This window comes from Hyperolius riggenbachi, chromosome 2 (assembly GCF_040937935.1).
Source record: "Hyperolius riggenbachi isolate aHypRig1 chromosome 2, aHypRig1.pri, whole genome shotgun sequence".
Taxonomy (NCBI): domain Eukaryota; kingdom Metazoa; phylum Chordata; class Amphibia; order Anura; family Hyperoliidae; genus Hyperolius; species Hyperolius riggenbachi.
The window spans coordinates 396606480-396631936 of NC_090647.1; the positions used below are offsets into that span (position 1 = coordinate 396606480).

At 44.8% G+C, this 25457-nt stretch overlaps 1 protein-coding gene across 1 annotated transcript in view; it reads right to left on the bottom strand.

Annotated features, from left to right (window-relative positions):
* MAPKAPK2 (MAPK activated protein kinase 2) overlaps positions 1–25457 on the bottom strand; it is a 378176-nt gene that overhangs the window by 68037 nt on the left and 284682 nt on the right. The window contains exons 7-9 of the mRNA XM_068266238.1: positions 15118–15242; positions 7361–7446; positions 795–875 (exon numbers count right to left, since the gene is read on the bottom strand). Coding sequence (XP_068122339.1) covers positions 795–875; positions 7361–7446; positions 15118–15242 — 292 coding nt within the window. The remainder of the gene's footprint in view (positions 1–794; positions 876–7360; positions 7447–15117; positions 15243–25457) is intronic.

A 25457-nucleotide genomic window follows, 5' to 3' on the forward strand; every position in this document is an offset into this window, starting at 1 on the left:
TCATCTTATGGGAGTTTGCTTAAAGTTATTATTGTATGTACTACTACGCTACATGATTTCAATAAACATTTTCTGAAACTAAAAAAAATAACTATGACCCCTTTAGAGGCGCTCAAGCTCTTCTACGTTACTATATATGGCACTATATAGTAATTAAGAAGTGGGCTACCACCCATGAAACACATTGGGCCTGATTCACAAAGCGGTGCTAACAGTTAGCATGCTGGTGAAAAGCCCTTTATCACGCCTAAACTCAATTTAGGCATGATAAGTTTAGGTGTGATAAGTTTAGGCATGATAAGTTTAGGCATGATAAGTTTAAGCACCAACTGCGTTAGCACCCCAGTGCACAGCTGATCAAAAGTTTTGCGCTAGCAAAGTCTGGTGCACTTCGCATAGAGTTTAATGGCGCTACTTTGCGTGCGGGACTTTGCACGCTATCTACACTTATCTAAACTTAGCATGCCTAAACTTATCACACCTAAACTTATCATGCCTAAACTGGCTTTTCACCAGTGTGGTGCAAAGGTTATCATGCCTAAAGTCTTTTAGGCATGATAACGGAGTTATCACCGCTTTGTGAATCAGGCCCATTGTTCCTTATGTGCTTGAACAAATAAATACTTTTTCTAATTAATGTGGTGTGTCTTGGAGAGAGGTAAGGCACATTACCTTCTATATACCAGCTGTAGTCGTCAATACAACAGTAATTGACCCAGGGAGCCTCCACCAGTGTTATTTAGATATTCTCACAAGAATCTTATAAAAGAAAAATAATCTTAAAAAGTTCTCACCTTAACATCTTCCCACAAGTCCTTCTCTTCTTTTAAGACCCGGCTAGTGTGGAGTGGTGTAGGCGGTACTTGCATTGATTGCTGTTTTATTATCCCCAAAAAGAAAAAAAACAAATATTTGTGTAAATGTACCCCCACACAAAACATAATTTAATGAAGTCATGAATGCTCGTAATTATAAAATGGACATAAAAGACCGAGTATCTGTACACCTGGGCACACCTTAAATTATCAACTCAATTTTGACCTGTTTATTCTAGGAACACATACATAACTAAAAGCAGGGGAAGCTACAGAGTTAAAAACATAATCTAACTGTTTATCAGAGTGCTCCAATATAATCTTTTTGGGTGGAAACCGCTTTCTGCAGCTAAAAACCCTACCTTAAAAATTAATCACATGGCCAGGAGCTGCTGGGAGAAAGTCATATTTCTGGCATTGTGAGTGTAGCTGTTCCTGGTGTCTGAACTGGAGCACCTCCACTGTTAAAGTGGACTTGAACTCTGAACGTCCTCTCTGCTCTAAAAGATACGCAACAGCATCATAACCTTTAAACAAAGAAATCCACACAGCTGGCACCACCAGATAAAATAATGCTCTTAAATTCAACGTCATTAAAATGACATCAAAACAGTATTTATAGCAATGACAAGCCAGTATTATAGCAATGGCGACAGCCCGCTGTTACGGACTTGACGTCCTTTGTCAAGCCATGCTGCTGAAACAAACTGTGGAAACACCTTCCTTAACCACTTCAGCCCACAGGCGGTTTCACCTTCAGGACGAAGGCAATTTTCCCGTCAGCGCTCCTCCCATTCACCCGCCAATAACTTTATCACTACTCATCACACGTAAAGGATCTATACCTTGTTTTTTTTGCCACCAATTAGGCTTTCTTTGGGTGGTACATTTTGCTAAGAATTATTTTATTCTGAATGCATTTTAACAGGAATAATAAGAAAAAAAATCATTATTTCTCAGTTTTCAACCATTATAGTTTTAAAATAAAATGTTCTACTGTGGATAAAATCCACACATTTTATTTGCCCATTTGTCCCGGTTATTGCAACGTTTAAAATATTTCCCTGGTACAATGTATGGCGCAAATATTTTATTTAGAACTAAAAGGTGCATTTTTTCAGTTTTGCGTCCACCACAAATTACAAGCCCATATGGGCTCAAGGTAATAAGGTATATAGTAAAAAACCTTCACAACATACATATTTAAAAAGTTTAGTCCCTAAGGTAACTATGTATTTTTTTTTTTAAACTGTCTTTTTTTAAACGTTAGTTTAACCACCCTGGCGTTCTATTAAGATCGTCAGGGCAGCTGCGGGAGGGTTTTTTTTAAATAAAAAAAAAACTATTTCATGCAGCCAACTGAAAGTTGGCTGCATGAAAGCCCACTAGAGGGCGCTCCGGAGGCGTTCTTCCGATCGCCTCCGGCGCCCAGAATAAACAATGAAGGCCGCAATGAGCGGCCTTCCTTGTTTTGCTTACATCGTCGCCATAGCGACGAGCGGAGTGACGTCATGGACGTCAGCCGACGTCCTGACGTCAGCCGCCTCCGATCCAGCCCTTAGCGCTGGCCGGAACTTTTTGTTCCGGCTACGCTGGGCTCAGGCGGCTGGGGGGACCCTCTTTCGCCGCTGCTCGCGGCGGATCGCCGCTGCTCGCGGCGGATCGCCGCAGAGCGGCGGCGATCAGGCAGCACACGCGGCTGGCAAAGTGCCGGCTGCGTGTGCTGCTTTTTATTTCACTAAAATCGGCCCAGCAGGGCCTGAGCGGCAGCCTCCGGCGGTGATGGACGAGCTGAGCTCGTCCATACCGCCCGGCTGGTTAAACGTGTGTTTTTATTTTTGTAGTTAATGGGCAGGGTGGGGAGTCAATCAGTTCCTATTTAGTTTTTTTTTAATTTATTGTTTTTTTTCCATTTGTACTTTATTTTACTTTTTGGCCACTATGTGGCGCTAAGCACTCTCCTGGAAGATACTAGAGAGTGCGAGATCTTTTTTGTACATTTCAGGGTTCATGAATCAAATACCTCCTGTTTGGAAGCATCTGATTCATTTGCAGGGAATAGTTTGCCTCCGGGGAACACTGGTTCCTCTTCAGCAATCAATCCCCTGTAATAGCGGCAGGGAAGGAGCTGCCTGCACGCAGATATGTGTGCACAAGAGCTGCTGGACGGATATACAATACTGCTGGACGGATATATTCGTCCAGATTGCCTTTGAGTGGCAATTTTAGGACAAATATATCCATCCAGATTGGCTTAAGTGGTTAAATAGTCTTCAGTAATTCAATCAACCAATGAATTTAAAATGGTTTCCACCAATGAGAGAGCCAGACAAACAACCAATGAGGACCTGATGGGGAACTGCAAGAGGACATATGGTGTTACACTAGCCAATCAGGAAAAAGGTCTTGCTGACGTTACGCGTATGTGTAAAAAGCCATGTGTAAAACCTCCCGCTTACACAAAAGCAACGTCATTGCTTACCGTACATGTAAAAATATATGCATGCATGCGTCGAAAAAGGTAAACAAAGTGTCCTCTTTGCATGGCCGATCAGTAAAAAGTCCCAAGGCCACCTGTAACACAATGCCTCTCCCAAAATAGAGAGGCATAGGCTGGACAAAAACAGAGAAGATCAGCACAAGCAAAAAAAAACTAGACACCATAAAGATCTCACTATGAAATAACCCTAAAAAGCGGCCGCACCATTTGTCCCAAAAAATCGAAAAAACACAAAAGGAAAAAATACTTCCTTGCTGGCACTATCATCAGTTCACATCAGCATTATACATAATACAGATCAACAAAGTCAAAACCACTCAGACAGGAGCATCATAAAAAATGATTAAATACAGAAGCTCAAGTCACAATCACGATTCAGACCCCCCCCTCCCCCATAACGCCCCATTGCTTAAACCACCAAGCTTCTCTCCGCAATAGTTCTTGTTTGCGGCTCAATTTACCCCCCCCAGTTATTAGAGATGCTATCATTGACCTGCACCCTCATTTGTGACACATTGTGTCGTTCTTCTACAAAATGACTGGATACTGCCTGAGTAGTATCTTTGTTGTGGATGGCTGTCTTGTGACCCGACATCCTCACTTTAAGAGGTTTGGTTGTCATCCCAACATAACCGAGGCCACAAGGGCACACAATCAAATATAGCATGTAAGTGGAGTCACAAGAGTAGCGTCCCTTAAAGTATCTCGTGCCTTTAGAGGGGTGGGTAAAAGAGCCACTATTTGTAATATGACTACACAAATAGCTATTAAGGCAGGGGTAAGTACCTAACCTCCCATAATCAGGAGGCCTATCCCTTGATACTCTGTGATGAAAGACCTTATACTTCACCGTAGGGTCCCTTTTAAAAGACAAGAGAGAGGGCTAACGAAATTCCGGGATACGGGGAAAAGCACCCTGTAACAGATGCCAATGCCACATTTTATGTACAGCAACGTGGGACAGCAATGGGGTCGAATGTTGCCCCTTACTATGCGGGGCTATTTATGGGCCTATATTAGGAAAGCTTTGTCTATACTCACAGACTTTTCCACAGGCATGCAAAATGCTGGTGGCGCTACATTGACAACATTTTTTGCTTGTGGGAGGGGCCACATTCGATCCTATTGGAATGTATTGTGTCCCTTCATTCCAAATGTTCAGCAATTAAACTTACTGTGAGGAGGAGGCTGTGTTCCTCGATACCCAGATAACATGCTCATCAGGTAAAATTAACTCTTCCTTATATATGTTAAACCTACTGACAGAAATTTGCTTTTACATTTTTAACGGCTTTCATCCGATGAATCCGGGAATGCCATTCCCTTAGGCCAGTTAACCCGAGTCTCAAGAATTGTTTATGATCCAGCTAAGTGAGAGGAGCAGCAGGAGACCCTTAAATCTAAATTTAGAGAAAGAGGATACCCACCACACATTTTGTCCAATAATCATAAGAGTGGTAAGGAACATTCAAAGCAATACCGTATGGTGTTTGTTTCCATGTTAAGGCCTATTCCACACTAGGTCCAGAAATGTATCCGTGGCTCTGTTTTTAGCCCTGATTAAAAACGTAGCCCCGAATACTAATGTTAAAAATAGCAGCGTCTTCACTCAAGAAAAAATGGATCCGTCCGCGTTTTGCAAAAATAGCAGCAGTCTTCACCCTAAAAAAAATGGATCCGTCTGCGTTTTGCAGGGACCCGTTTTCAAAACCTGAACGGAAGGTCCGGATCTGCTGCATTTTCACGCAACGGATCTGTACCCTGATACACACAGGGGTAGTGGCAGGCAATGGGAAAACTGATTTCCCTCTACACAGGCACATTTTCACAAGGAAACGGATCCGTTTCTGTGCTCCAGACTGGGGGGGGGGGGGGGCGCGCCGCGCTGGAGGGTGATAGCAGCGCAGGAAGGGGGTGACAGCAGCCGGCGTGGAACTTACTTACTTCCTTGAATCCCACCGTTGACGCGTCACTTCCTGTAATCCCGTCCTCTGATGGTCATTGGATGGCATTACAGGAAGTGACACGGCGATCGATGGTGCGCAAGGAAGTAAGTTCCCCGCTCGCCGCCTGCTACCTTATATTGATTTTAAAGATTTTTGAAACTAGCTGGACGGGGAGCGGGAAAGAGGGGACCCAGGTGAGGGGGGGGGGGGGGGGGGATTGACCCCCCTCCCCACCACTGCCCCCTTCCTGCCTGCTCTCCCCTTCAGCATGGTGGCCCCCCACCCATGGCAAGGGCTGGGGACAATTTCACGGACTGGAAACGTCCCTGCAAAAATAGCCATTTTCTCTCAAAACAGCGAGAAAAAAAAATGTTTACAAAAATGGATGCGTTTTAAAGAGACACTGAAGCGAGAATAAATCTCGCTTCAGTGCTTATATATAGCACTTCTATATATAAAACGCCGCTATCCTGCGGCTAAATGGGGGTCCCTTCACCCCCAAACCCACCCCTGCAAAATCAACGACCAACTTGGTCGTAGATTTTGCTGCTCTTGAGGCAGGGCCTTTCCGGTCCAATTGTTGGAAGAATTCATGAAGATGATGATGTTTAGGGAGGTCAGCATCCAAAATTGTTTAAGGAATACCCTTGAGACGTAGATTTTGACACCTATCTCTATTCGCTTGATAGGCATGGACATAATCCGATAGCTTGTCCATTTTGGTTTCAAGATAATTGGTGTGGTCGCCGAGAGAGGCAATTCACCATGCAAAACAATCAACAGCTTTGATAACTCCGTAGACAGAGATAAGGTAAATTTACTAAACAGAGCATTCAGTCTGTTATCTAAAGCTGCAATACTAAGTAGATTCTATGGGGCAGACATATCTGGAGTAACTTCCATCATAGTTGCAGCAAAAAAAAAAGCAGGAGTGTCCCTTAAAGGAAGTAAAACAGAGATAGTAGAAGGTGGCAAGCAGGGCAGAAAAGTCAGGAAGAATAGAAGGCCTAGGAAGGACGGGGGAGAATGCGTCCAAACCACCCTTAGGCCTCTTGCACACTGCAAGCAATTCAGATTCAGATTTCGCTTTTTAATCTATTTTTACTTCCGATTCAGATTCAGATTTGCAGTTTGCTCCTTGCACACTGCAAATCTGAATCTGAATCGGAGGTAAAAACTGATTAAAAAGCGGAATCTGAATCGGAATCGCTTGCAGTGTGCAAGAAGCCTAACACAGCAACTCATCCCACTGGCACAAAGAAGGTCTGGAATCAGAAAATTCATCCCTGCAAGTAAAGGCAGCATCATGAAGAGTACAGGACGACTGGCAGTGGCCCTAGGATGGTCCATGGATGTGCCTGCAAAAAATTAAAAATTGCAGCCTATCGTAGTAGCCGCAGGCGCAAACAGGAGGCCTCTGGCGCGGTAGTCCGTCTGGGTTGGCGGAACCTCCCTTAAAGTTTTCAGGCTGGTGCTAGAGAGTATGGAGAGCCAGTGTGGAGCCTCCTCAAGCCCAGATGCAGAAAGAAGTGGCAGCGGAGAACTTGGGAAAAGCGGTGAAAGCTGGAGCTAGGGAGTCAGGCAGCCATTAACCACAGTGCCAGGTCACACCTGCCATGGCCATACCTTTAACCTCCCTGGTGGTATCACTGAGTCAGGCTTGGATTGGTAAAAAGCAGCCAGGAGGATCCTTGTGCAGAGCATAGCGTTCAACGGGAGTTTTAACTCACCACCCCCGAGATCGAGACGCTGGCAGCTATTCTACTTCCTGTCTACAGAGGCTCTGCATCCCCCTGGGGAGATTGACGGCTGTCGTCATTCCCAGCAATGCCATCTGGAGTCAGGAAGAATTTTTTCCTCTTTTGGGGCAAATTGGACCATGCCTTGTAAGAGTTTCTTTTGCCTTCCTTTGAATTGAGAAGGATATGTAAGGTTGCAAACTAATGTATTTTCCTTATACCTTATTTTCTGGTTAAACTTAATGGACATATGACTTTTTAATCCAAATAACTGTGATATGTAAAAATTGTTGAACGTCTAATGTAATTCTATATCAATATCTTGTTGCAAGGTCTGTACAGTATATTGTGTTTTCATACCATTATCCATGGGTGGTTCATGAATTCCATGATTGTCATTCTTTGAGTTGGATCAGTCTTTAAAAGATTTCTAATTAGCTGTTTCACTAAAAATGAAAAGAAAATGTTTTATATACAATCATAAACAAACATTTTAAATAAGCATCAGTGATGACAATGTAAACAAAATAATAGAAAGTTTAGTAAACGTGTGCCTGCTGGGCATGACACAGGCTGAGGTACACATGCTAAAAAGAAAAAAACTGCCTTTGCAAAAAGTTGAGCTTCATGACTCTAATCAAGAAATGGAAATTCCCTAAGTGCAAATATGTAGCCCTAATTTCCGAGTTCCCTGGGCCCATATGGAATTATCTTCCTCTCCTGTGTTTTCTCCAAATGTTATTTGCAGAAATTATGTTGTTTCTCAAAATAAGTCCATAAAGAATAAAAAAAAACGACTACTAGGCCAGATACACCGCACTGGCCCAAACTCATGAAACCCACACAACAGACACTTCCTCTATTATAAAGGGTATGTGGCCGCAAAAAAAAAAGAAATGAAATGAAAAACACACACACACATAAAATGTTCTGGATAGAACACTATCTAGCACTATGTACAGTGGCTTGCAAAATTATTCAGGCCCCCTTGAAGTTTTCCACATTTTGTCATATTACTGCCACAAACATGAATCAATTTTATTGTAATTCCCCATGAAAGACCAATACAAAGTGGTGTACACGTGAGAAGTGGAACGAAAATCATACATGATTCCAAACATTTTTTTACAAATAAATAACTGCAAAGTAGGGTGTGCATAATTATTCAGCCCCCTTTGGACTGAGTGCAGTCAGTTGCCCATAGACATTGCCTGATGAGTGCTAATGAAAAAATTGAGTGCGCCTGTGTGTAATCTAATGCTAGTACAAATACAGCTGCTCTGTGACGGCCTCAGAGGCTGTCTAAGAGAATATTGGGAGCAACAACACCATGAAGTCCAAAGAAGACACCAGAAAGGTCAGGGATAAAGTTATTGGAAAATTTAAAGCAGGCTTAAGCTACAAAAAGATTTCCAAAGCCTTGAACATTCCACTGAGCACTGTTCAAGCGATCATTCAGAAATGTAAGGAGTATGGCACAACTGTAAACCTACCAAGACAAGGCCGTCCACCTAAACTCACAGGCCGAACAAGGAGAGCGCTGATCAGAAATGCAGCCAAGAGGCCCATGGTGACTCTGGATGAGCTTCAGAGATCTACAGCTCAGGTGGGGGAATCTGTCCATAGGACAACTATTAGTCGTGCACTGCACAAAGTTGGCCTTTATGGATGAGTGGCAAGAAGAAATCCATTGTTAACAGAAAAGCATAAGAAGTCCCATTTGCAGTTTGCCACAAGTCATGTGGGGGACACAGTAAACATGTGGAAGAAGGTGCTCTGGTCAGATGAGACCAAATTTGAACTTTTTGGCCAAAATGCAAAAACGCTATGTGTGGCGGAAAATTCTGCACATCACTCTGAACACACCATCCCCACTGTCAAATATGGTGGTGGCAGCATCATGCTCTGGGGGTGCATCTCTTCAGCAGGGACAGGGAAGCTGTTCAGAGTTGATGGGAAGATGGATGGAGCGAAATACGGACAACCTTGGAAGAAAACCTCTTGGAGTCTGCAAAAGACTTTTAGACTGGGGCGGTGGTTCACTTTCCAGCAGGACAACGACCCTAAACATAAAGCTAGGGCAACAATGGAATGGTTTAAAACAAAACATATCCATGTGTTAGAATGGCCCAGTCACAGTCCAGATCTAAATCCAATCGAGAATATGTGGCAAGATCTGAAAACTGCTGTTCACAAATGCTGTCCATCTAATCTGACTGAGCTGGAGCTGTTTTGCAAAGAAGAATGGGCAAGGATTTCAGTCTCTAGATGTGCAAAGCTGGTAGAGACATACCCTAAAAGACTGGCAGCTGTAATTGCAGCAAAAGGTCGTTCTACAAAGTATTGACTCAGGGGGCTGAATAATTACGCACACCCCACTTTGCAGTTATTTGTAAAAAATGTTTGGAATCATGTATGATTTTCGTTCCACTTCTCATGTGTACACCACTTTGTATTGGTCTTTCACGTGGAATTCCAATAAAATTGATTCATGTTTGTGGCAGTAATAACACAAAATGTGGAAAACTTCAAGGGGGCCGGATACGTACGTACGTACGTACGTACGTACGTACGTGCGTGCGTGCGTGCGTGTGTTATCCCTCCTCCTCTTTGCCTCAGAACTCTTAGAGCATCTGGTTCACAAACGCCTGACCCAGTACCTCAATGCCAGCTCACTGCTAGACCCACTGCAATATGTATTTCGGCCTGCCCACTTCAATTGACAACCGCTCTCACCTAAGTGGCCAATGACCTTTGCCTTAGCTAAAGCTGAAGGTAAATACTCCATTCTCCTCCTCCTTGACCTTTCAGCAGCTTTTGACACAGTAGACCATCCTCTACTCCTCCAGTCCCTCCAGTCCATGGGCATGCACAACCTCGCCCTGACCTGGCTTCCATCCTACCTCTCCAACTGCTTCTTCACAACCTCCTTCAATAAGTCCTCATCCACCTCCAACAACCTCTCGGTGGGAGTCCCCCAAGGCTCAGTCCTTTGCCCTCTACTGTTCTCCCTATACACATCCTCTATTGGCAAAGTCATCTCCTCCATGGGTTTTAACTATCATCTGTATGCAGATGACACCCAGATCTACCTCCACGCCCCTGACATATCCACCACTACCATGGACAAGGTTACATAGTTACATAGTTACCTTGGCTGAAAAAAGACACACGTCCTCCTGTCTATCAGCCATCTCCTCCTGCATGTCTGCTAGGTTCCTCAAACTAAATCTAGACAAAACAGAATTTATGATCTTCCCACCCCGGCCATCCCTGAACCTCCCAGTTGTGCATGTCACGGTTAACCACACTACCATTCGCCCTACCTCTCAAGCCCGCTGTCTGGGTGTCACCCTGGACTCCGCACTCTCCTTCACTCCCCACATCCAAAACACTCTCACAATGTCCTGCAACTTCCACCTCCGTAACATCTGCAAGATCCACCCTTTCCTGACCCCTGCCACCACCAAACTCCTCATCCATGCCCTCATAATTTTCCACCTTAACTACTGCAATGCCCTTCTGTCTGGTCTCCCTATGACCCGAATAGCCCCGCTGAAGTTCATCATGAATGCAGCAGCCAGAATTATCCACTTCTCCCATCGCTCCACCACGGCGGCTCACCTGTGAATCCCTCCACTGGCTTCCTATCCAGTCCAGAATCCGTTTCAAGATACTGTGTCTGACCTACAAATCTGTCCACAAAACCTGTCCAACATACATTTCTGATCTTATTTAGAGGTACACACCTAGCCGCTCACTCCGCTCCCCCAATGAACTTCGCCTAACCCCCGCATCACCCAGTCCCATGCACGCCTCCAGGACTTCTCAAGAGCTGCTTCAACACTTCCTACCTCCACCAATTAGGGAAGCCGCCTCCTTCAACATCTTCAAGAAGGCCTTCAAAACTCACCTTTTAACTCTGGCCTACCACCCCTCACAAGTGCCTTAAACCCACAGCTGAACTCTGGTCCCCTACCTTTCGTGTCCCTAACTCTCACTCCAGATTGTGAGCCTTTGGGCAGGGTCATCCTCCTTTTGTGTCCTACCTGATCATGCACCTGCATTACTGTGCACCCATGCTATGCATTTGAGTGAACTCAACTTGCCTAATCTCCATGCTGCCATCTTACTAGATGGCAGCATGGAGATTAGGCAAGTTGAGTTCACTCAAATGCATAGCATGGGTGCACAGTAATGCGGGTGCATGATCAGGTAGGTTTATATACTATATATGTAGTTTAATACTATATTTATATGTTTATATATGTAGTTTAATACTAAGCATTACCTTGTACTCATACTGTGCTGCGTAATCTGTTTTTTCTTGTATTCCTGTATTGTCTTATTGCTGTATGTCACCCCTAAATATTGTCTGTAACCTAAAGTAATGTCCAGCGCTGCGTAATATGTTGACACTTTATAAATACAATAAATAAATAAATAAATGTGTGTGTGTGTGTGTGTGTGTATACACATACATGCAGAAGTTGGACCAAATAATAGAAACAATTTGAAAACCAACAAAATTTTAATATGGTGTGTAGGTCCACCTTTTGTGGCAATTACAGCCTCAATTCTCCGAGGTATTGATTCATGCAAATTGTGAATTGTTATCAAAGGAATTTTAGCCCATTCTTCAGTTAAAACACCCTCCAGTTCTAAAAACAACCATAAATGCTCAATAATGTTGAGATCTGGGGATTGTGGTGGCCAGATGAGCTGCTCAACTTCATTAGAATGTTCCTTGTGCCATTCTTTAACAATTCTAGCTGTATGGACTGGGGCATTATCTTGAAAGATGGCATTCCCCTCCGGAAACCGTTCTTGAACCTTAGGATGAACTTGGTCGCCCAAAATTCCTAAATAGTCTCGGCTGTTAATTTTACCATGAAGGGAAATCATTGGCCCGACGGATTTACAAGAAATTGCACCCCAAATCATCACAGAACGCCCACCATATTTTACGGTTGGGAGAAGGCAGTCTCTATGAAAGGCTTCTCTCGGCTGTCTCCAAACGTACACTCGGCCGGAGGTCAGAAATAAGGTAAACGATTCATCAGAGAAAATCACATTTTTCCACTGCTCAAGGGACCAATTCTGGTGGTTTCTAAACCACTCTAAACGCTTTGAAACATTTGTCTTTGAGAGCCACCTTTTGCTTTGATTACTGCTTTGCACACTATTGGCATTCCGTTGATAAACTTCAAGAGGTAGTCACCTGAAATGGTCTTCCAACAGTCTTCGGGATTTATTCAAAATTGAAGCGGCATGCTATCCCATCCAGTTTGCGTTTAGTTAGATCATCATTTATTTTTCAATAGGACAATGACCGCAAACACACCTCCAGGCTGTGTAAGGGCTATTTGACCAGGAAGGAGAGTGATGGGGTGCTGCGCCAGATGACCTGGCCTCCACAGTCACCAGACCTGAACCCAGTTGAGATAGTTTGGGGTGAGCTGGACCACAGAGTGAAGGCACAACAACAACAACAAACAACATTTGTAGAGCGCTTTTTTCCCATAGGACTCAAAGCGCATAAGCATGGCTCAGACCATCGTGGTACAGAGGAAGAATTTTATAAGTCCGGAAATGCCAGGCTAAACAGGTGGCTTTTCAGTCTGGATTTGAATAGCTCCAGGGATGGTGCTGTCTTTACTGGGTGTGGCAGGGAGTTCCAAAGAGTAGGGGCAGCATGACAGAAGACTATCTTCAGATTTTTTGAGGTGCACTCTGGGAGTGACCAAGTTTATAGAACTTGCTGATCTGAGGTTGTGAGAGGTGTGGTGCAGCTTCAGCAAGTCCTTCATGTATCCAGGGCCCAGATTGTGCAGGGATTTGAATGTCAGCAATCCAATCTTGAAGAGTATTCTCCATTCTACTGGTAGCCATCGATTAGTACGCCAAGGCTGCGCACAAGGTTGGAGCTGTTAATGTCTGAATTCCCAATCCTGATTGGTGTTGCTTTAGGATAGAGCTGTTTTGATGGCGAGCACTGGCTTTGGACAAAGAGGACCTTAGTTTTGTCAGCATTCAGTTTCAACCAGTTATCATTCATCCATGCCTGTAGCTCAGCTAAGCAAGAGTTTATTTTTGGAGTAGGGTCTGTTCCACCAGGTTTAAAGGACAGGTATAGCTGTGTGTCATCGGCGTAGCAGTGGTACGTCAGGCCATTTCGTTGGATAAGTGTACCGAGTGGCAACATGTAGATTGCAAACAGCAGAGGGGATAGGATTGATCCTTGTGGCACTCCGAATCGTAGAGGTGCAGATTTGGACATTATGGGTCCTAGGGATACTCTCTGTGTTCTGTCAGTCAGGAATGATCTGAACCACTGGAGGACTGATCCACTGATGCCACAGTACTCCTGCAGTCTGTTAAGCAGGATTTCATGGTCAACTGTATCAAAAGCCGCTGAGAGATCCAACAGGATTAGGATGGAACATTCCCCTCTGTCCCTTGCCATGAGCAGATCGTTGCAGACTTGCATGAGGGCTGTTTCACAGCTGTGGTGTTTCTTAAAGCCAGATTGTAGAGGGTCCAGGATGTTGTTTACTGACAGCCTGGCTTCAAGTAGCAGATAGCCTTTTCAATAACTTTACCTAAGAAGGGGAGGTTGGAGACAGGTCTGTAGCTGCTCATTGCATCTGGATCCATGGAAGGTTTTTTAAGAAGGGTCTTGATGATTCCTTCTTTTAAAGAGGTAGGAAACCTCCCTGCTTGCAGAGAGCAATTTACTATTTTGTGAAATGCTGGACCAAGCAGGTCAGGGCATTTCAGCATATGTTTAGTTGGTCCAGGGTCCAGGTCGCAGGTTGTCTGGCGGAGGCGACGGAGGATGTCTGAGATCTCTTCCTCACTAATACTTTTGAAGTCAGTCCAGGGTGTTAGGTTGTTTTTGCAGCTATTTCCAGGAGTTGCATGAGTCTTGGGTGCTGTGGACTGAATGAGAGACCGAATAGAGGATACTTTGTCAGCAAAGTAGCAAGCAAATTTCTCACATAGCTCCTTTGAGGGAGTTATAGTAGGCTTTAGGCAGGATGGGTTACATAGTCTATCAACTGTGCGGAATAGTTGGGCTGGTCTGTTGGTGGCCTTTGCGATCTCCTGTGATAGGTAGGAGGATTTTTTCTTGGTGATCGCATTTTGGTAGCTTTCCAGGTGAGAGCTAAGGGTGTGTTTATCTTTTGAATTCTGATATTTTCGCCACTTCCTTTTTAGTCTGCACACTTCTTTCTTTAGGTCCTTTAGTGAGCTGTCAAACCACCGTGCATGGTGAAGTGGTGTAGACCGTTTAATGCGAACTGGAGCAAGGGCGTCATAGGCAGATGACACTGCATGGTTGTACATCAGGACCATGGAGTCTGGGTCTGCGCAATGATTGGTTAATGCGTCGAAGTTGAGGATATTCTGAACGTGCTGGGGTGAGAAGTCTTTCAGAGAACGGTATTTTATGAGTTCTTTCCCTCTGTGTTTTATCGCTGGTGCTGTCAGAGAGAAGTGGTCTGACCATACCACTGGGTTTATATCCATGTGTGATATTAAAAGTCCACAATGAAATATAAGATCCAGGGTGTGCCCTTTCTTGTGGGTGGGGAGGTAGACAGCCTGAGAGAAACCCAGTTCACTCATTAGGAGAAGTAGTTCACTTCCTAAGCGAAGCTAATTTAGCAGAAAAGTAGCACCTGCTTTATCACTGTTATGCTACTCAGACACCCTTTGCTTTGCCAACCAACAGTTCTCAATTAAATCAATGCCTATCACTTTCTTAACTTTACTAGCAATTATGTAGAATAATTACATAAAGCCACAGTATGTTTAAGAATAGCTTTGTGGTGCAGCCTCCCCTCCTGTTTTTGTCACACCAGGCACCTGCCTGGTTTTCCTCTGCCTAAAATCTGCCCTGCATACTCTACAGGGTCTGTTTGGTGTTATCAAACCTTGTACACACACACACAAACGCTATTCCTGCCCAAGAAGATGGTCAGTGCATCCATCAGCTCTGTGAATTGAACTTCATCCCTGTCTACAACTTTTAACTGAGAGATGGACCTTACACCTGCACGGTGTCCAACTGGCACAAATGACTTAAAATTACAACATAAACCATATGTTACCTTCATCAGATACTTCAGACCACTCTGGATTGGGAAACTCATACAGGCCCATTCGGATCCTCTTCTTCATTCCTGGAGATATAGCCAGTCCATGGTTGGAATAAAATGGTGGATATCCACAAAGCCTAAAACACACGAACATAAAAAAAAAATCACCCAAAGTAATTTCTTTAAAGCTTTATTTCCTATAATATCTACTTTTGGCTGCTTTTGCCAAGTTTTCAAGGCTGTGGAGTCCGAGTTTAAGCAACTTTTGGGTACCTGGATTTTGAGTTGGAAAAAAAATGTACCAACTCCGACTCCTAATAAATTTGAACTGTAAAATAACCACTTCAAACTTCAACACATTTTATTTTCCCATTTGTCCCACCTATCACAACATTTAAATTATGCTCCTAGTACATTGTATGGTGGTAATTTAATATTTGGAAGTATATAGTTACATAGTTATAGTAACTACTGTATATACTCCCAAATATTATATTGGCCCTTCAAAGGCATTTTATCTTTAGATATGTTTATTTACTCAAATATCAACATATCTGACCCCAATGCCCTAAGCATCAGCTATAGGCAATCAATTTGGGCCCACTATACCCAAAGTTATAAGTATATGTAAGGTAAAGTGTAATTATGGACTTCTGCTTGCCTCAGAGTTAGATTACCTCTCTTAGGGCGGCAAAACTGCAGATAACACTTTGCGACCAAACCCCAAGTCTTGGTGACTCAGTAAATCCAAACGGAGGTGCTTTATGAAGGTGTCATAAGAGGACCATGTGGCAGCCTTACAAATTTGGAGTACTGAGGCAGAATTCATTTCTGCCCAGGAAGAGGAGACAGCCCTAGTGAAGAGTGCTTTGACATTAATTGGGGCTGGCTTACCTGCTATTTCATAAGCTTTGCTTATACATAACTAACCAGTTACTTAAAGTACTCTTGGATACTCTTAACCCTTTACGAGCACCCTGAAAATTAAAAAATAAATTATCCCCCTTTCTCCATTCAGCAGTTTTATCTAAATAAAACAAAATCATTTTCCTGACATCCAGGGAACTACATTTTTCCTCTTCCTTGTTGGAAGGATTCGGACAAAAAGAAGGAATAAAGATTTCCTGTTCTCTGTGGAAATCTGTAACAACTTTTGGAGAAAAATCTGGTAGTAACTTAAAGATGATTCTATCCGGTAGGATAGTCATAAATGGTGGCTAGTATTCAGGGCTGGGCCTAGGCAGAGGCAGGAGAGGCTCAGGCCTCAGTGTAGGAGGGGGCGCACAACTCACTCTGCTATCATTCCCCTATTGTGTTTGAAGCAGAGAGAAATAAGGAAAGGGGATACATGGCAGTGTCTGCAAGCCAGATAACTAGAGATTAAGGTGTTGGGGGCGGAGGGGTGGGGGCACCCCTTAGTCTAATAGCAATCTGAGTGTGACAGTTGGCGTGGGATGGATGGGGGGTGCACTTTAGTGTTTCAGCCTTGGGTGCTGGAGGACCTTGTCCCGACTCTGCTAGTATTCCCCTATACGCCTGGCTGTAGTTACAGCTACTAACAAACATGTTTTCAGCGTTAAGTCCTTAATGGAGATTTAGTCCATGGGCTCAAAAGGGGAAGCAATAAGAGAATTTAGGACTAAATTCAAGTCCCAAGGCGGAACAGTCGGTTTCTTCATCACTGTTTTTCTTTTGACTGCCTTGATAAACCTGTTAATCAGAAAATTTAAAGTAAAAGGAAAATCAAAGTATGCACCCAGGGCTGCACCTTGAGGGTGTTCAATTTTAGACCCATCATTTCCAAGCCCCCTAGTGGACGGACCGCACAACACCTTCCAATTGGTTTCAGCATGCAATCTGTGGTCGCAATCGGTGCACAAACCGCTGGGAATTTGGCAGCAGAACGACTAGAAGGGAGCCTGTGAGTTACGGTAATACAAATTACACACTATTTCAGGGTATAACTGCCACCACTCCTACCGAGGTGTAGGAGACCTAACTAATACTGAGGCTAATACCTGCAAATAAAATGGTTAAACAAGACAAGACAAATAATATTTATATTGCGCTTTTCTCCTTGCGGACTCAAAGCGCCAGAGCAGAGCAGCAGCCACTAGGGCGCGCTCTATTGGCAGTAGCAGTGTAAGGGAGACTTGTCAAAGGTCTCCTACTGAATTAGTGCTGGCTTACTGAACAGGCAGAGCCAAGATTCGAACCCTGGTCTCCTGTGTCAGAGGCAGAGCCCTTAACCATTACACCTTCAGCCAACTCTATTTGATCTAGCTATGACCAATAGTAGCAACTCTTCAGAAGTTAGAGTTCAGTTTGTGCGACTGAACAACAGGTGTAGCTGAACAAATACAATGACTTTTTATAACGTCTACCATAAATGCAATATAAATAATATATAAAGAAAATCATTTAAATCAACAATTATAGAAACATTAGTAGCACAGTATAAAAAAATAAAAGGGAAGAAAATACGGATACTTAAAGTCAGGTGAAATATGTCCTTTCTGGGAAATCTGAGCACATGGAAAATGTCCTTTGTTTCAGTTCAGGCAAGATGGCCACCAGCCACATGGTCCTCTGGCTGGCTTGATCAGGTACACAGGGGAGGACTGCCCCTCCTTGTATGCATCCTGGTTTTATGGAAGCTAGTTTTGGGGTGGGACCGACCCCGCCCCTCTGGTTGACAAACCAATCACAGTTCAAGTCCCTGAACAGAGATTTAGATGTAAACTTATAAAACGCTGTAATTCAAAACCGATAAATGCCACATTTGCACTGATAACAGATTAATACACAGTAGATTCGGGGAATCATACGGAGACCAAGAATCCTGAGTCTAGCCCAAGTGGTTGCACCAAAATTAATAAATCTGCTTAGGAATGGGCTATGAACTCCCACGATCTCTTAACACGTGCGCAATTTCAACTGCACCTAAATGTGTTATTTTAGTAGAGATAGTCAGTGGCATTCTGCTACAATCTTACCAAAAAATGACTGGCTATATTTTCACTTTGAGCTGTCCACACGACAAAGTCCTGCTGTGTTGCTGCCGTTCTGTCTAGGGGACTGCAGTTTCTGAATAACCCTACTGTGGGTTTTCCTGACTATTCCTGTGTATGCTGTCCTTCACAGTTAACTGTGAGGAGGTTAATTACCTGGTCAGAGCTGTGACAGGTACGTGTGAACTGTCTTATGGGCTCCATGCATTCTAAAGTAGGCTAGGCCACATGGTATCCTTTTCAAAGGGCATGTTCACACTTGGGTGTCATTGCCCATGAAGGAACTTATTTTGATCAATGTAATTTAAACAAACATGCCTTCACTGGTCAACAAACATACTTCAGGAGAAGAAAAAATGTCATTCTGATCGCTGCAATGACTGCGCAAATCTAACCGGGAAGCGATCAGAAAATCGACTGCGTGAATCTTCCCAATTTGCCTGTGTTTCTCACGGCTGTTCCATGACACAATCTCTAGCCCTTTCTGCAGGAACTGTAGTATATTGAGGATTGAAAATCTTTCCCGATTTTTTTGGCGAGTGTTTGTTAAATTCACAGAACTCTTTCCAAACTCTAAGATGGATAGAGGAAGTGACAGGTTTTCTTGCATAAAGCAAGGTCGAAACCACATCCTCAGAGAAGCCTTGATTTAACAATAGGTGACACTCAAAAGCCACGCCTTCATGTTCAGACTGGCCACTGAGTGATGGTACACTTGTCCCTGATACAGCAGATCTTTCCTGATTGGCAGGACCATGGGTTCCTCTACTGCTAGGGAGAGTAACTGAGGGTACCAAGGCCTTCTTGGCCAGTCTGGGGCGATAAGAATTATCGTGGCCCGATCTTTGATTACTTTTTGTAGTACCCTGCCGATTAGCTTCAAAGGAGGGTGTATGAATGCCTTCTCCAGACCCCAGTGAAGCAGAAATGCATCTAGACATATTTTTATACATTAAACACTGCGCCACAGTCCACAAGACCCTTAAAAAGATAAATAAACTCCAGTTACTGGGATCGCTGCAGGGGGTCCAGTTGGTTAATAATTTATATCAATACCGCTGCGCTCTCCAGAACTTATTGTGAAATATTGCTGCAAAATAAAGGTGGTAGTTAGAAGAAAGAACAGCGCTGGGCACTCAAGCTGATGCTTAAGGTTTATTTACCACAGGTACAAACAGACATTGCAGGCAGAGGGAGAAAAGAGAAGTCTAACAGCCGTTTCACGAGCCTATAGCTCGCTTCCTCAGAGACCAGTCTCTGAGGATCGGGTCTCTGACGAAGCGAGCTATAGGCTCGTGAAACGGCTGTTAGACTTCTCTTTTCTCCCTCTGCCTGCAATGTCTGTTTGTGCCTGTGGTAAATAAACCTTAAGCATCAGCTTGAGTGCCCAGCGCTGTTCTTTCTTCTAACTACCAATGTTGATGTCTATGCTGTGAGCACCAAGTTCAGCTTTGGAATCCAGGTACTGTGCAGCAGCCTGTTGGGTGCCAGCGATTCTTGGAACACTCTCCTCCTTTTGTAATTGCTGCAAAATAAATATGTCAAACTACTCCTGTCTTACAAACAGTCATCAAAGTTCACCAGGGATAGTTGGTCCGTGCTTGCAGTCTCTACAGATGACTCAATAATTATCCGGAGTGCTACCACTAAGGAGTAGTTTGACATATTTATTTTGCAGCAATATTTCACAATAAGTTCTGGAGAGCGCAGCGGTATTGATATAAATCATCTAGACATATTGGAGAGCCTTTGGGATTGAAGGAGCAAAATCTGGGAAGAAGTGCATTGTTCCATGCTGCAAACAGGTCTATGGATGGAAGACCCCACTTTGGATGCAAATTGTCAGGAAGACCTCTTTGTTCAGACACCAGTTGCTTTGATTTAGCTCCTGGTGGCTTAACCAGTCCGCTAGAACATTGTCCTTTCCCTTGAGGTGAACCGATTTTAAGTAAAGGACCTTGTTCTCTGCCCAGCAAAAAATTTGCAGATATAGGGATATCAATGGAGGACTGAGTCCCTCCTTGCTTGTTTGTGAGTTACTGCCGTCTATTTGTCTGATAGAACATAGAGATGGCCCGAACCTCCGATTTTCGGTTCGCAAACCCAGTTTGTGAACTTCCGCAGAAGGTTCGGTTCGCACGAACTTTCGCGAACCACAATAGACTTCAATGGGGAGGCGAACTTGGAAAAGTAGAAACACATATGCTGGCCACAAAAGTGATGGAAAAGATGTTTCAAGGGGTCTAACACCTGGAGGGGGGCATGGCGGAGTGGGATACATGCCAAAAGTCCCGGGGAAAAATCTGGATTTGACGCAAAGCAGCGTTTTAAGGGCAGAAATCACATTGAATGCTAAATTACAGGCCTAAAGTGCTTTAAAACTTCTTGCATGAGTATACATCAATCAGGTAGTGTAATTAGAGTGTAATTAGTGTACTGCTTCACACCGACAGACCAAACTCACTGTGTAACGCCCTGCAAACAGCTAATTGTGTAGTGACGGCCGTACTGGACTACTGCGAAAGTGCGCACCATGTCGAGATTGCTCATCCTCACTCAGTGATGTCAGGTTAGGTAATGTCTGACTGCCTTATCAACTTTCGATGGTTCTTTCTCTACCATTGTTAAAACTTACATCTATTCTTTTTAAATAACATTTTCTACTTGCTGTTCAGTACCTGCAACGAGAATCTATTATGGAGGGCAAGTCTGCCATTGTGACCAAGGGTAATGGCCGGGGAATCGGGGTTCAATTCCGGTCCGAAGTGGGAGCCTGAGACCCATGCTGTATCAGTCCTGTACCTGCCCTGACCACGCTTTGCAGTCTTGGCATCTGTGGTCAGATGCACCTTCACCCAACGTAAGACAAACCAAGTCGAAAGCATTTGCCAAGAATGTGTAATGGAGGGCAAGTCTGCCATTTATTGAACTGTGTGAAACTTTCTTTGGTACTTTCTCAGTACCATGGTGTCCACGGTGGGTAACAAACAGGCTGGGGAATCCTGCTTCGATTCCGTTCCAGAGTTGGAACCTAAGAAACGGCTACCACAAGGAAAGCAGCAGGCAAGGCAGGGGATACACTGGTCCTGACTGTAAAAGTTAAAGAAAGAACCGACGACTAGGACTTTTTCGAGGCCCTGCTGTAATGAATCAACTTTAAATCCTTTAACAAGAATATGTTATGGAGGTCAAGACTGCCATTGTGACCACTGACCGACCATAGGTAATGGCCGGGGAATCCTTCCTGGTCTGATTCCGGTCCGGAGTTGTAGCCTAAGAAACGGCTACCCCCACACATTCAGGCAAGGAGGGCAGCAGGCATGGCATGCCCACCCCGAGGTAGTGACCAAAAATAACAATACAGGACTCAGGAGGACTTTTGAGGCCCTGGTGTAATGAATCAACTTTAAATCCTTTAACGAGAATCTGTTATGGAGGGCAAGTCTGATGGTGCCTTCACTGAGATTCACCAGGTTGGTCTCCGGCGAGAATCTGTTATGGAGGTCAAGTTTGCCATTGTGACCACTGACCATGGGTAATGGCCGGGGAATCCTTCCTGGTCTTATTCCGGTCCAGAGTTGTAGCCTAAGAAACGGCTACCACCACACATCCAGGCAAGGAGGGCAGCAGGCAGTCATGCACGTCCAGAGGTAGTGACCAAAAATAACAATACAGGAGGACTTTCGAGTCCCTGATGTATATGTGAAATGAATCAACTTTAAATCCTTTAACGAGAATCTCTTATGGCAGACAATTATTACACCACTTGCTGTCAACGAGAATCATATAGAGGGCAAGTCTGCCATTGTGACCACGGGTAATGGCCGGGGAATGAGGATTCAATTCCGTTAAGAGGAGACTGTGTGAATTAGGCCTTCAAGGTAGAATATCTGCTAGGAAACCACTGCTAAGGACAGGCAACAAGCAGATGAGACTTGTTTGGGCTAAAAATAACAATACATGAGGAAGACTTTCGAGGCCCTGCTGTATATTAGATGAATCAATTTTAAATCGTGTAACGAGAATCTGTTATGGTGGACAATGACAACGCCACTTGCCTTTCAGGAGAATCTGCTCTGGAGGGCAAGTCTGCCGTTCATTCAAGTGAAAGGTATGCATTGACTGCCAGGTATAATACAATGTGCAGTCACAGATGCAGTGAAAGGTATGCAGTGACTGCAAACAGCCATTTGTGTATTGACGGCCGTGCCGGACTGGTGCGCACCATGATGGGAGTGCAGATGATGGTGGCTTTACAGCCCATATGGTCTCCCGGCTGATGTAGCTGAATGACAGAACAGTGACTGTCCAGCTGATCAAATTTGGTCTGACCACAATGAAGCAATGACCGTATTATATTTGGTGTGCCAACCCCCGAGACACTCAAATAGCTGGCGGTCATTGCTTCATTGTGATAAGCAAGCCCCTTCATCGCGGCAAGGTAATGATCACGAAGGGGGATGGGCACATGTGCATGCCTTTTGTTTTGTTGTTGCAGCCGCCCGCAGTGCAGGCAGAAAAATTAGGCAGGCATGTAGATGCCCCAGAAAAATGATTATAGCGGCCTAAAAAACTCAGGAATCCGCCTGGAGTCCTGGACCCTGTTGATGGTGGCAGAGAATGCAGTCAAGCGCCGGCTGGCAGTGGTGCTGTGTAGGGAGTGACTTAGTCTTGGGGCAGGCAGCCAGCAGTCACACGGCATGCAGGCAGAGATGCTGTGTGTGGGGACTGACTTACTCTTTGGGTGGGCAGTAGCCATCCAGGAGCCATGCCTCATTCATTTTGATAAAGGTGAGGTACTGAACACTTTTGTGACTTAGGCGACTTGTCACACACCACGTTGCCGATCTCCAGCTGGTGCGGGGTCAGCCATTGCTCCACCTCTTTGTTAAGAGCAGCCAGGAGAGCTGGTCCAGTGTGACTCTCCGCTTTGAGGCAAGACATGTCTAAGATGGCGTGACACCGTCGTACCTGGCATGCAGCATAGGCTCTGAGGAAATGGGGTTGTGTAGCTGGAGAGGAGGAGATGGCAGCACCACTAGAGGAGGAGGAGGATGACAGCGAAGAGGATGTAGCAGGAGGAGAAGGAGAGGAGGTGGCAGGAGGCCTGCCTGCAAGCCGTGGAGGTGTCACAAGTTGGTTCGCTGCGCAGCCACGTACTCCCTGCTTGCCATCGTTCACCAGGGTGACCCAATAGGCTGTGTACGTAATGTAGCGGCCCTGCCCGTGCTTGGCAGACCAGGCATCCGTGGTCAGGTGGACCCTTGACCCAACGCTCTTCGCCAGAGATGACACCACCTGCCTCTCAACTTCACGGTACAGTTTGGGTATGGCCTTTTTAGAGAAATAATTGCGGCCTGGTATCTTCCACTGCAGTGTCCCAATGGCCACAAATTTACGGAAAGCCTCAGAGTCCACAAGCTTGTATGGTAATAGCTGGCGAGCTAATAGTTCCACCACGCCAGCTGTCAGACGCTGGGCAAGAGGGTGACTGGCAGAAATTAGCTTCTTCCGCTCAAAGACTTCCTTCACAGACACCTGGCTGCTGTGGACAGAGGAACAGGAACCGCTCAAGGGCAGAGGCGGAGTGGAGGAGGGTGGCTGTGAAGGTGCAAGGGAGAAGGCGGCTGAAGATGCTGCAACTGAAGGAGGAAGAGGAGGCAGACGGTGGCTTGTCTTTTGGGTGCTGCTTTTCCTCAGGTGTTCTTCCCATTGCTGTTTGTGCCTTTTCTCCAGGTGGCTTTCGTAAGGCACTTGTCCCTACGTGAGTGTTGGCCTTTCCACGGCTCAATTTTTGGAGGCAGAGACAACAGGTGGCTTTGCTCCGGTATGAGGCACAAACACATTAAAACATTTACAAACCGCTGAGCCCCCCTGGGGTGATGGCACTATGGTGGCGTCAGCAGCTGACATTGAAGGGCATGTTGGATGGCTGTCCATAGCTGGCGATACATGGCGCCGGACACTGCCACCAGCTGTTTGAGGACGAGCTCCCTCTGCTTCTTTCAGGGACTCGTCTCCTGCTACTCCTCTCTGACTCCCCCTCTGAACTGTCCCCTGGTCATCTCCTCTGTTGGGAACATACGTGGCATCCGTATAATCGTCATCATAATCATCCTGGCCAGCTTCGCTTTCCTCAGACACCTCCAAAACTGCACCAACACCAGGTACTTAATCATCCCCCTCCTCACACGTTACCGCCCATAGTATCGCCACCTAACTCAAACATATGAGGTAGTGTAACTTGCTTAGCGCCTTCATCTTGTTGTAGCAGTATTAGCTGTGAATCAGTGATTTCCACACCAAATAACTCCTGCGAAGTGTCAAATGCAGCAGATGTGGTGCTTGTAGTAGCGCTGGTGGCTGCAGGAGATGAGGTGTTCTGTGTTAAATAGTCAACCACGTCCTGACAATCTTGGGAAGTCATGGGACGTGCCTTCTTCTGAGCACTGTACTTTGGCCCAGGGCCGCACGAAATCACATCAACACGACCTCGCCCAGACCTGCCAGGTGGCCTTCCTCTGGGTCTGCCTCTACCTCTTCCTCTACCTGTTTTGTCTGTTTTGTCCATATCGGGACAGGGGGGGGATGAAGTAATAGGTATGCACTGATTTGACTAATACAATGTGCAGTCACACAGGTGCAGCAGTTAACAGGTATGCACAGAGTGGTATATCACACTGCATGCACTTACGTAGGTAGTAGTAGGGTATTGTACCGTGTTAGCCATCAGTAAAAGCAAGAAGTTTTAAATCAGGATGATACCATTTATTTATAAATTGTTTCAAAGCTGTGCAGAAGGGTCTGAATAAGGACAACAACTTTCTATATTGGTATGAGATTGATGATATATGAACTGTCTCAGCCACCCTAGATGAACTTGTGAACTAAGAATTTACGATACCTCTGGGTCAATCCTAATACCAGGTCTGTGAGCAATAAAGTAAACAAGGATCCTTATCTTACCCCATTTAGATTGTCTGTTTGTATTAAGGCATCTTAATGATGTATTTATGCTTGAAAAAAATATCTGTTTTCCCTTTTGATGTTGCATGTATATAAGCTGTCTGTACCACCAGCTTGCAAACTAACAGGATGTAAACCTGACGAAGGCTGCAAGGCCGAAAGCTTGTTTATTCTTATTCATTTGTAGTTAGCCAATAAATGGTATCATCCTGATTTAAAACTTCTTACGTAGGTAGGTAGGTGGGTTCACTGAACACAACAGTCAGGCATATGCTGTGATGAGGTGGTTTCACTGAACACAACTGCTAGGTCTATGCTGTGATGAGGTGGTTTCACTGAACACAACAGTCAGGTATATGCTGTGATGAGGTGGGT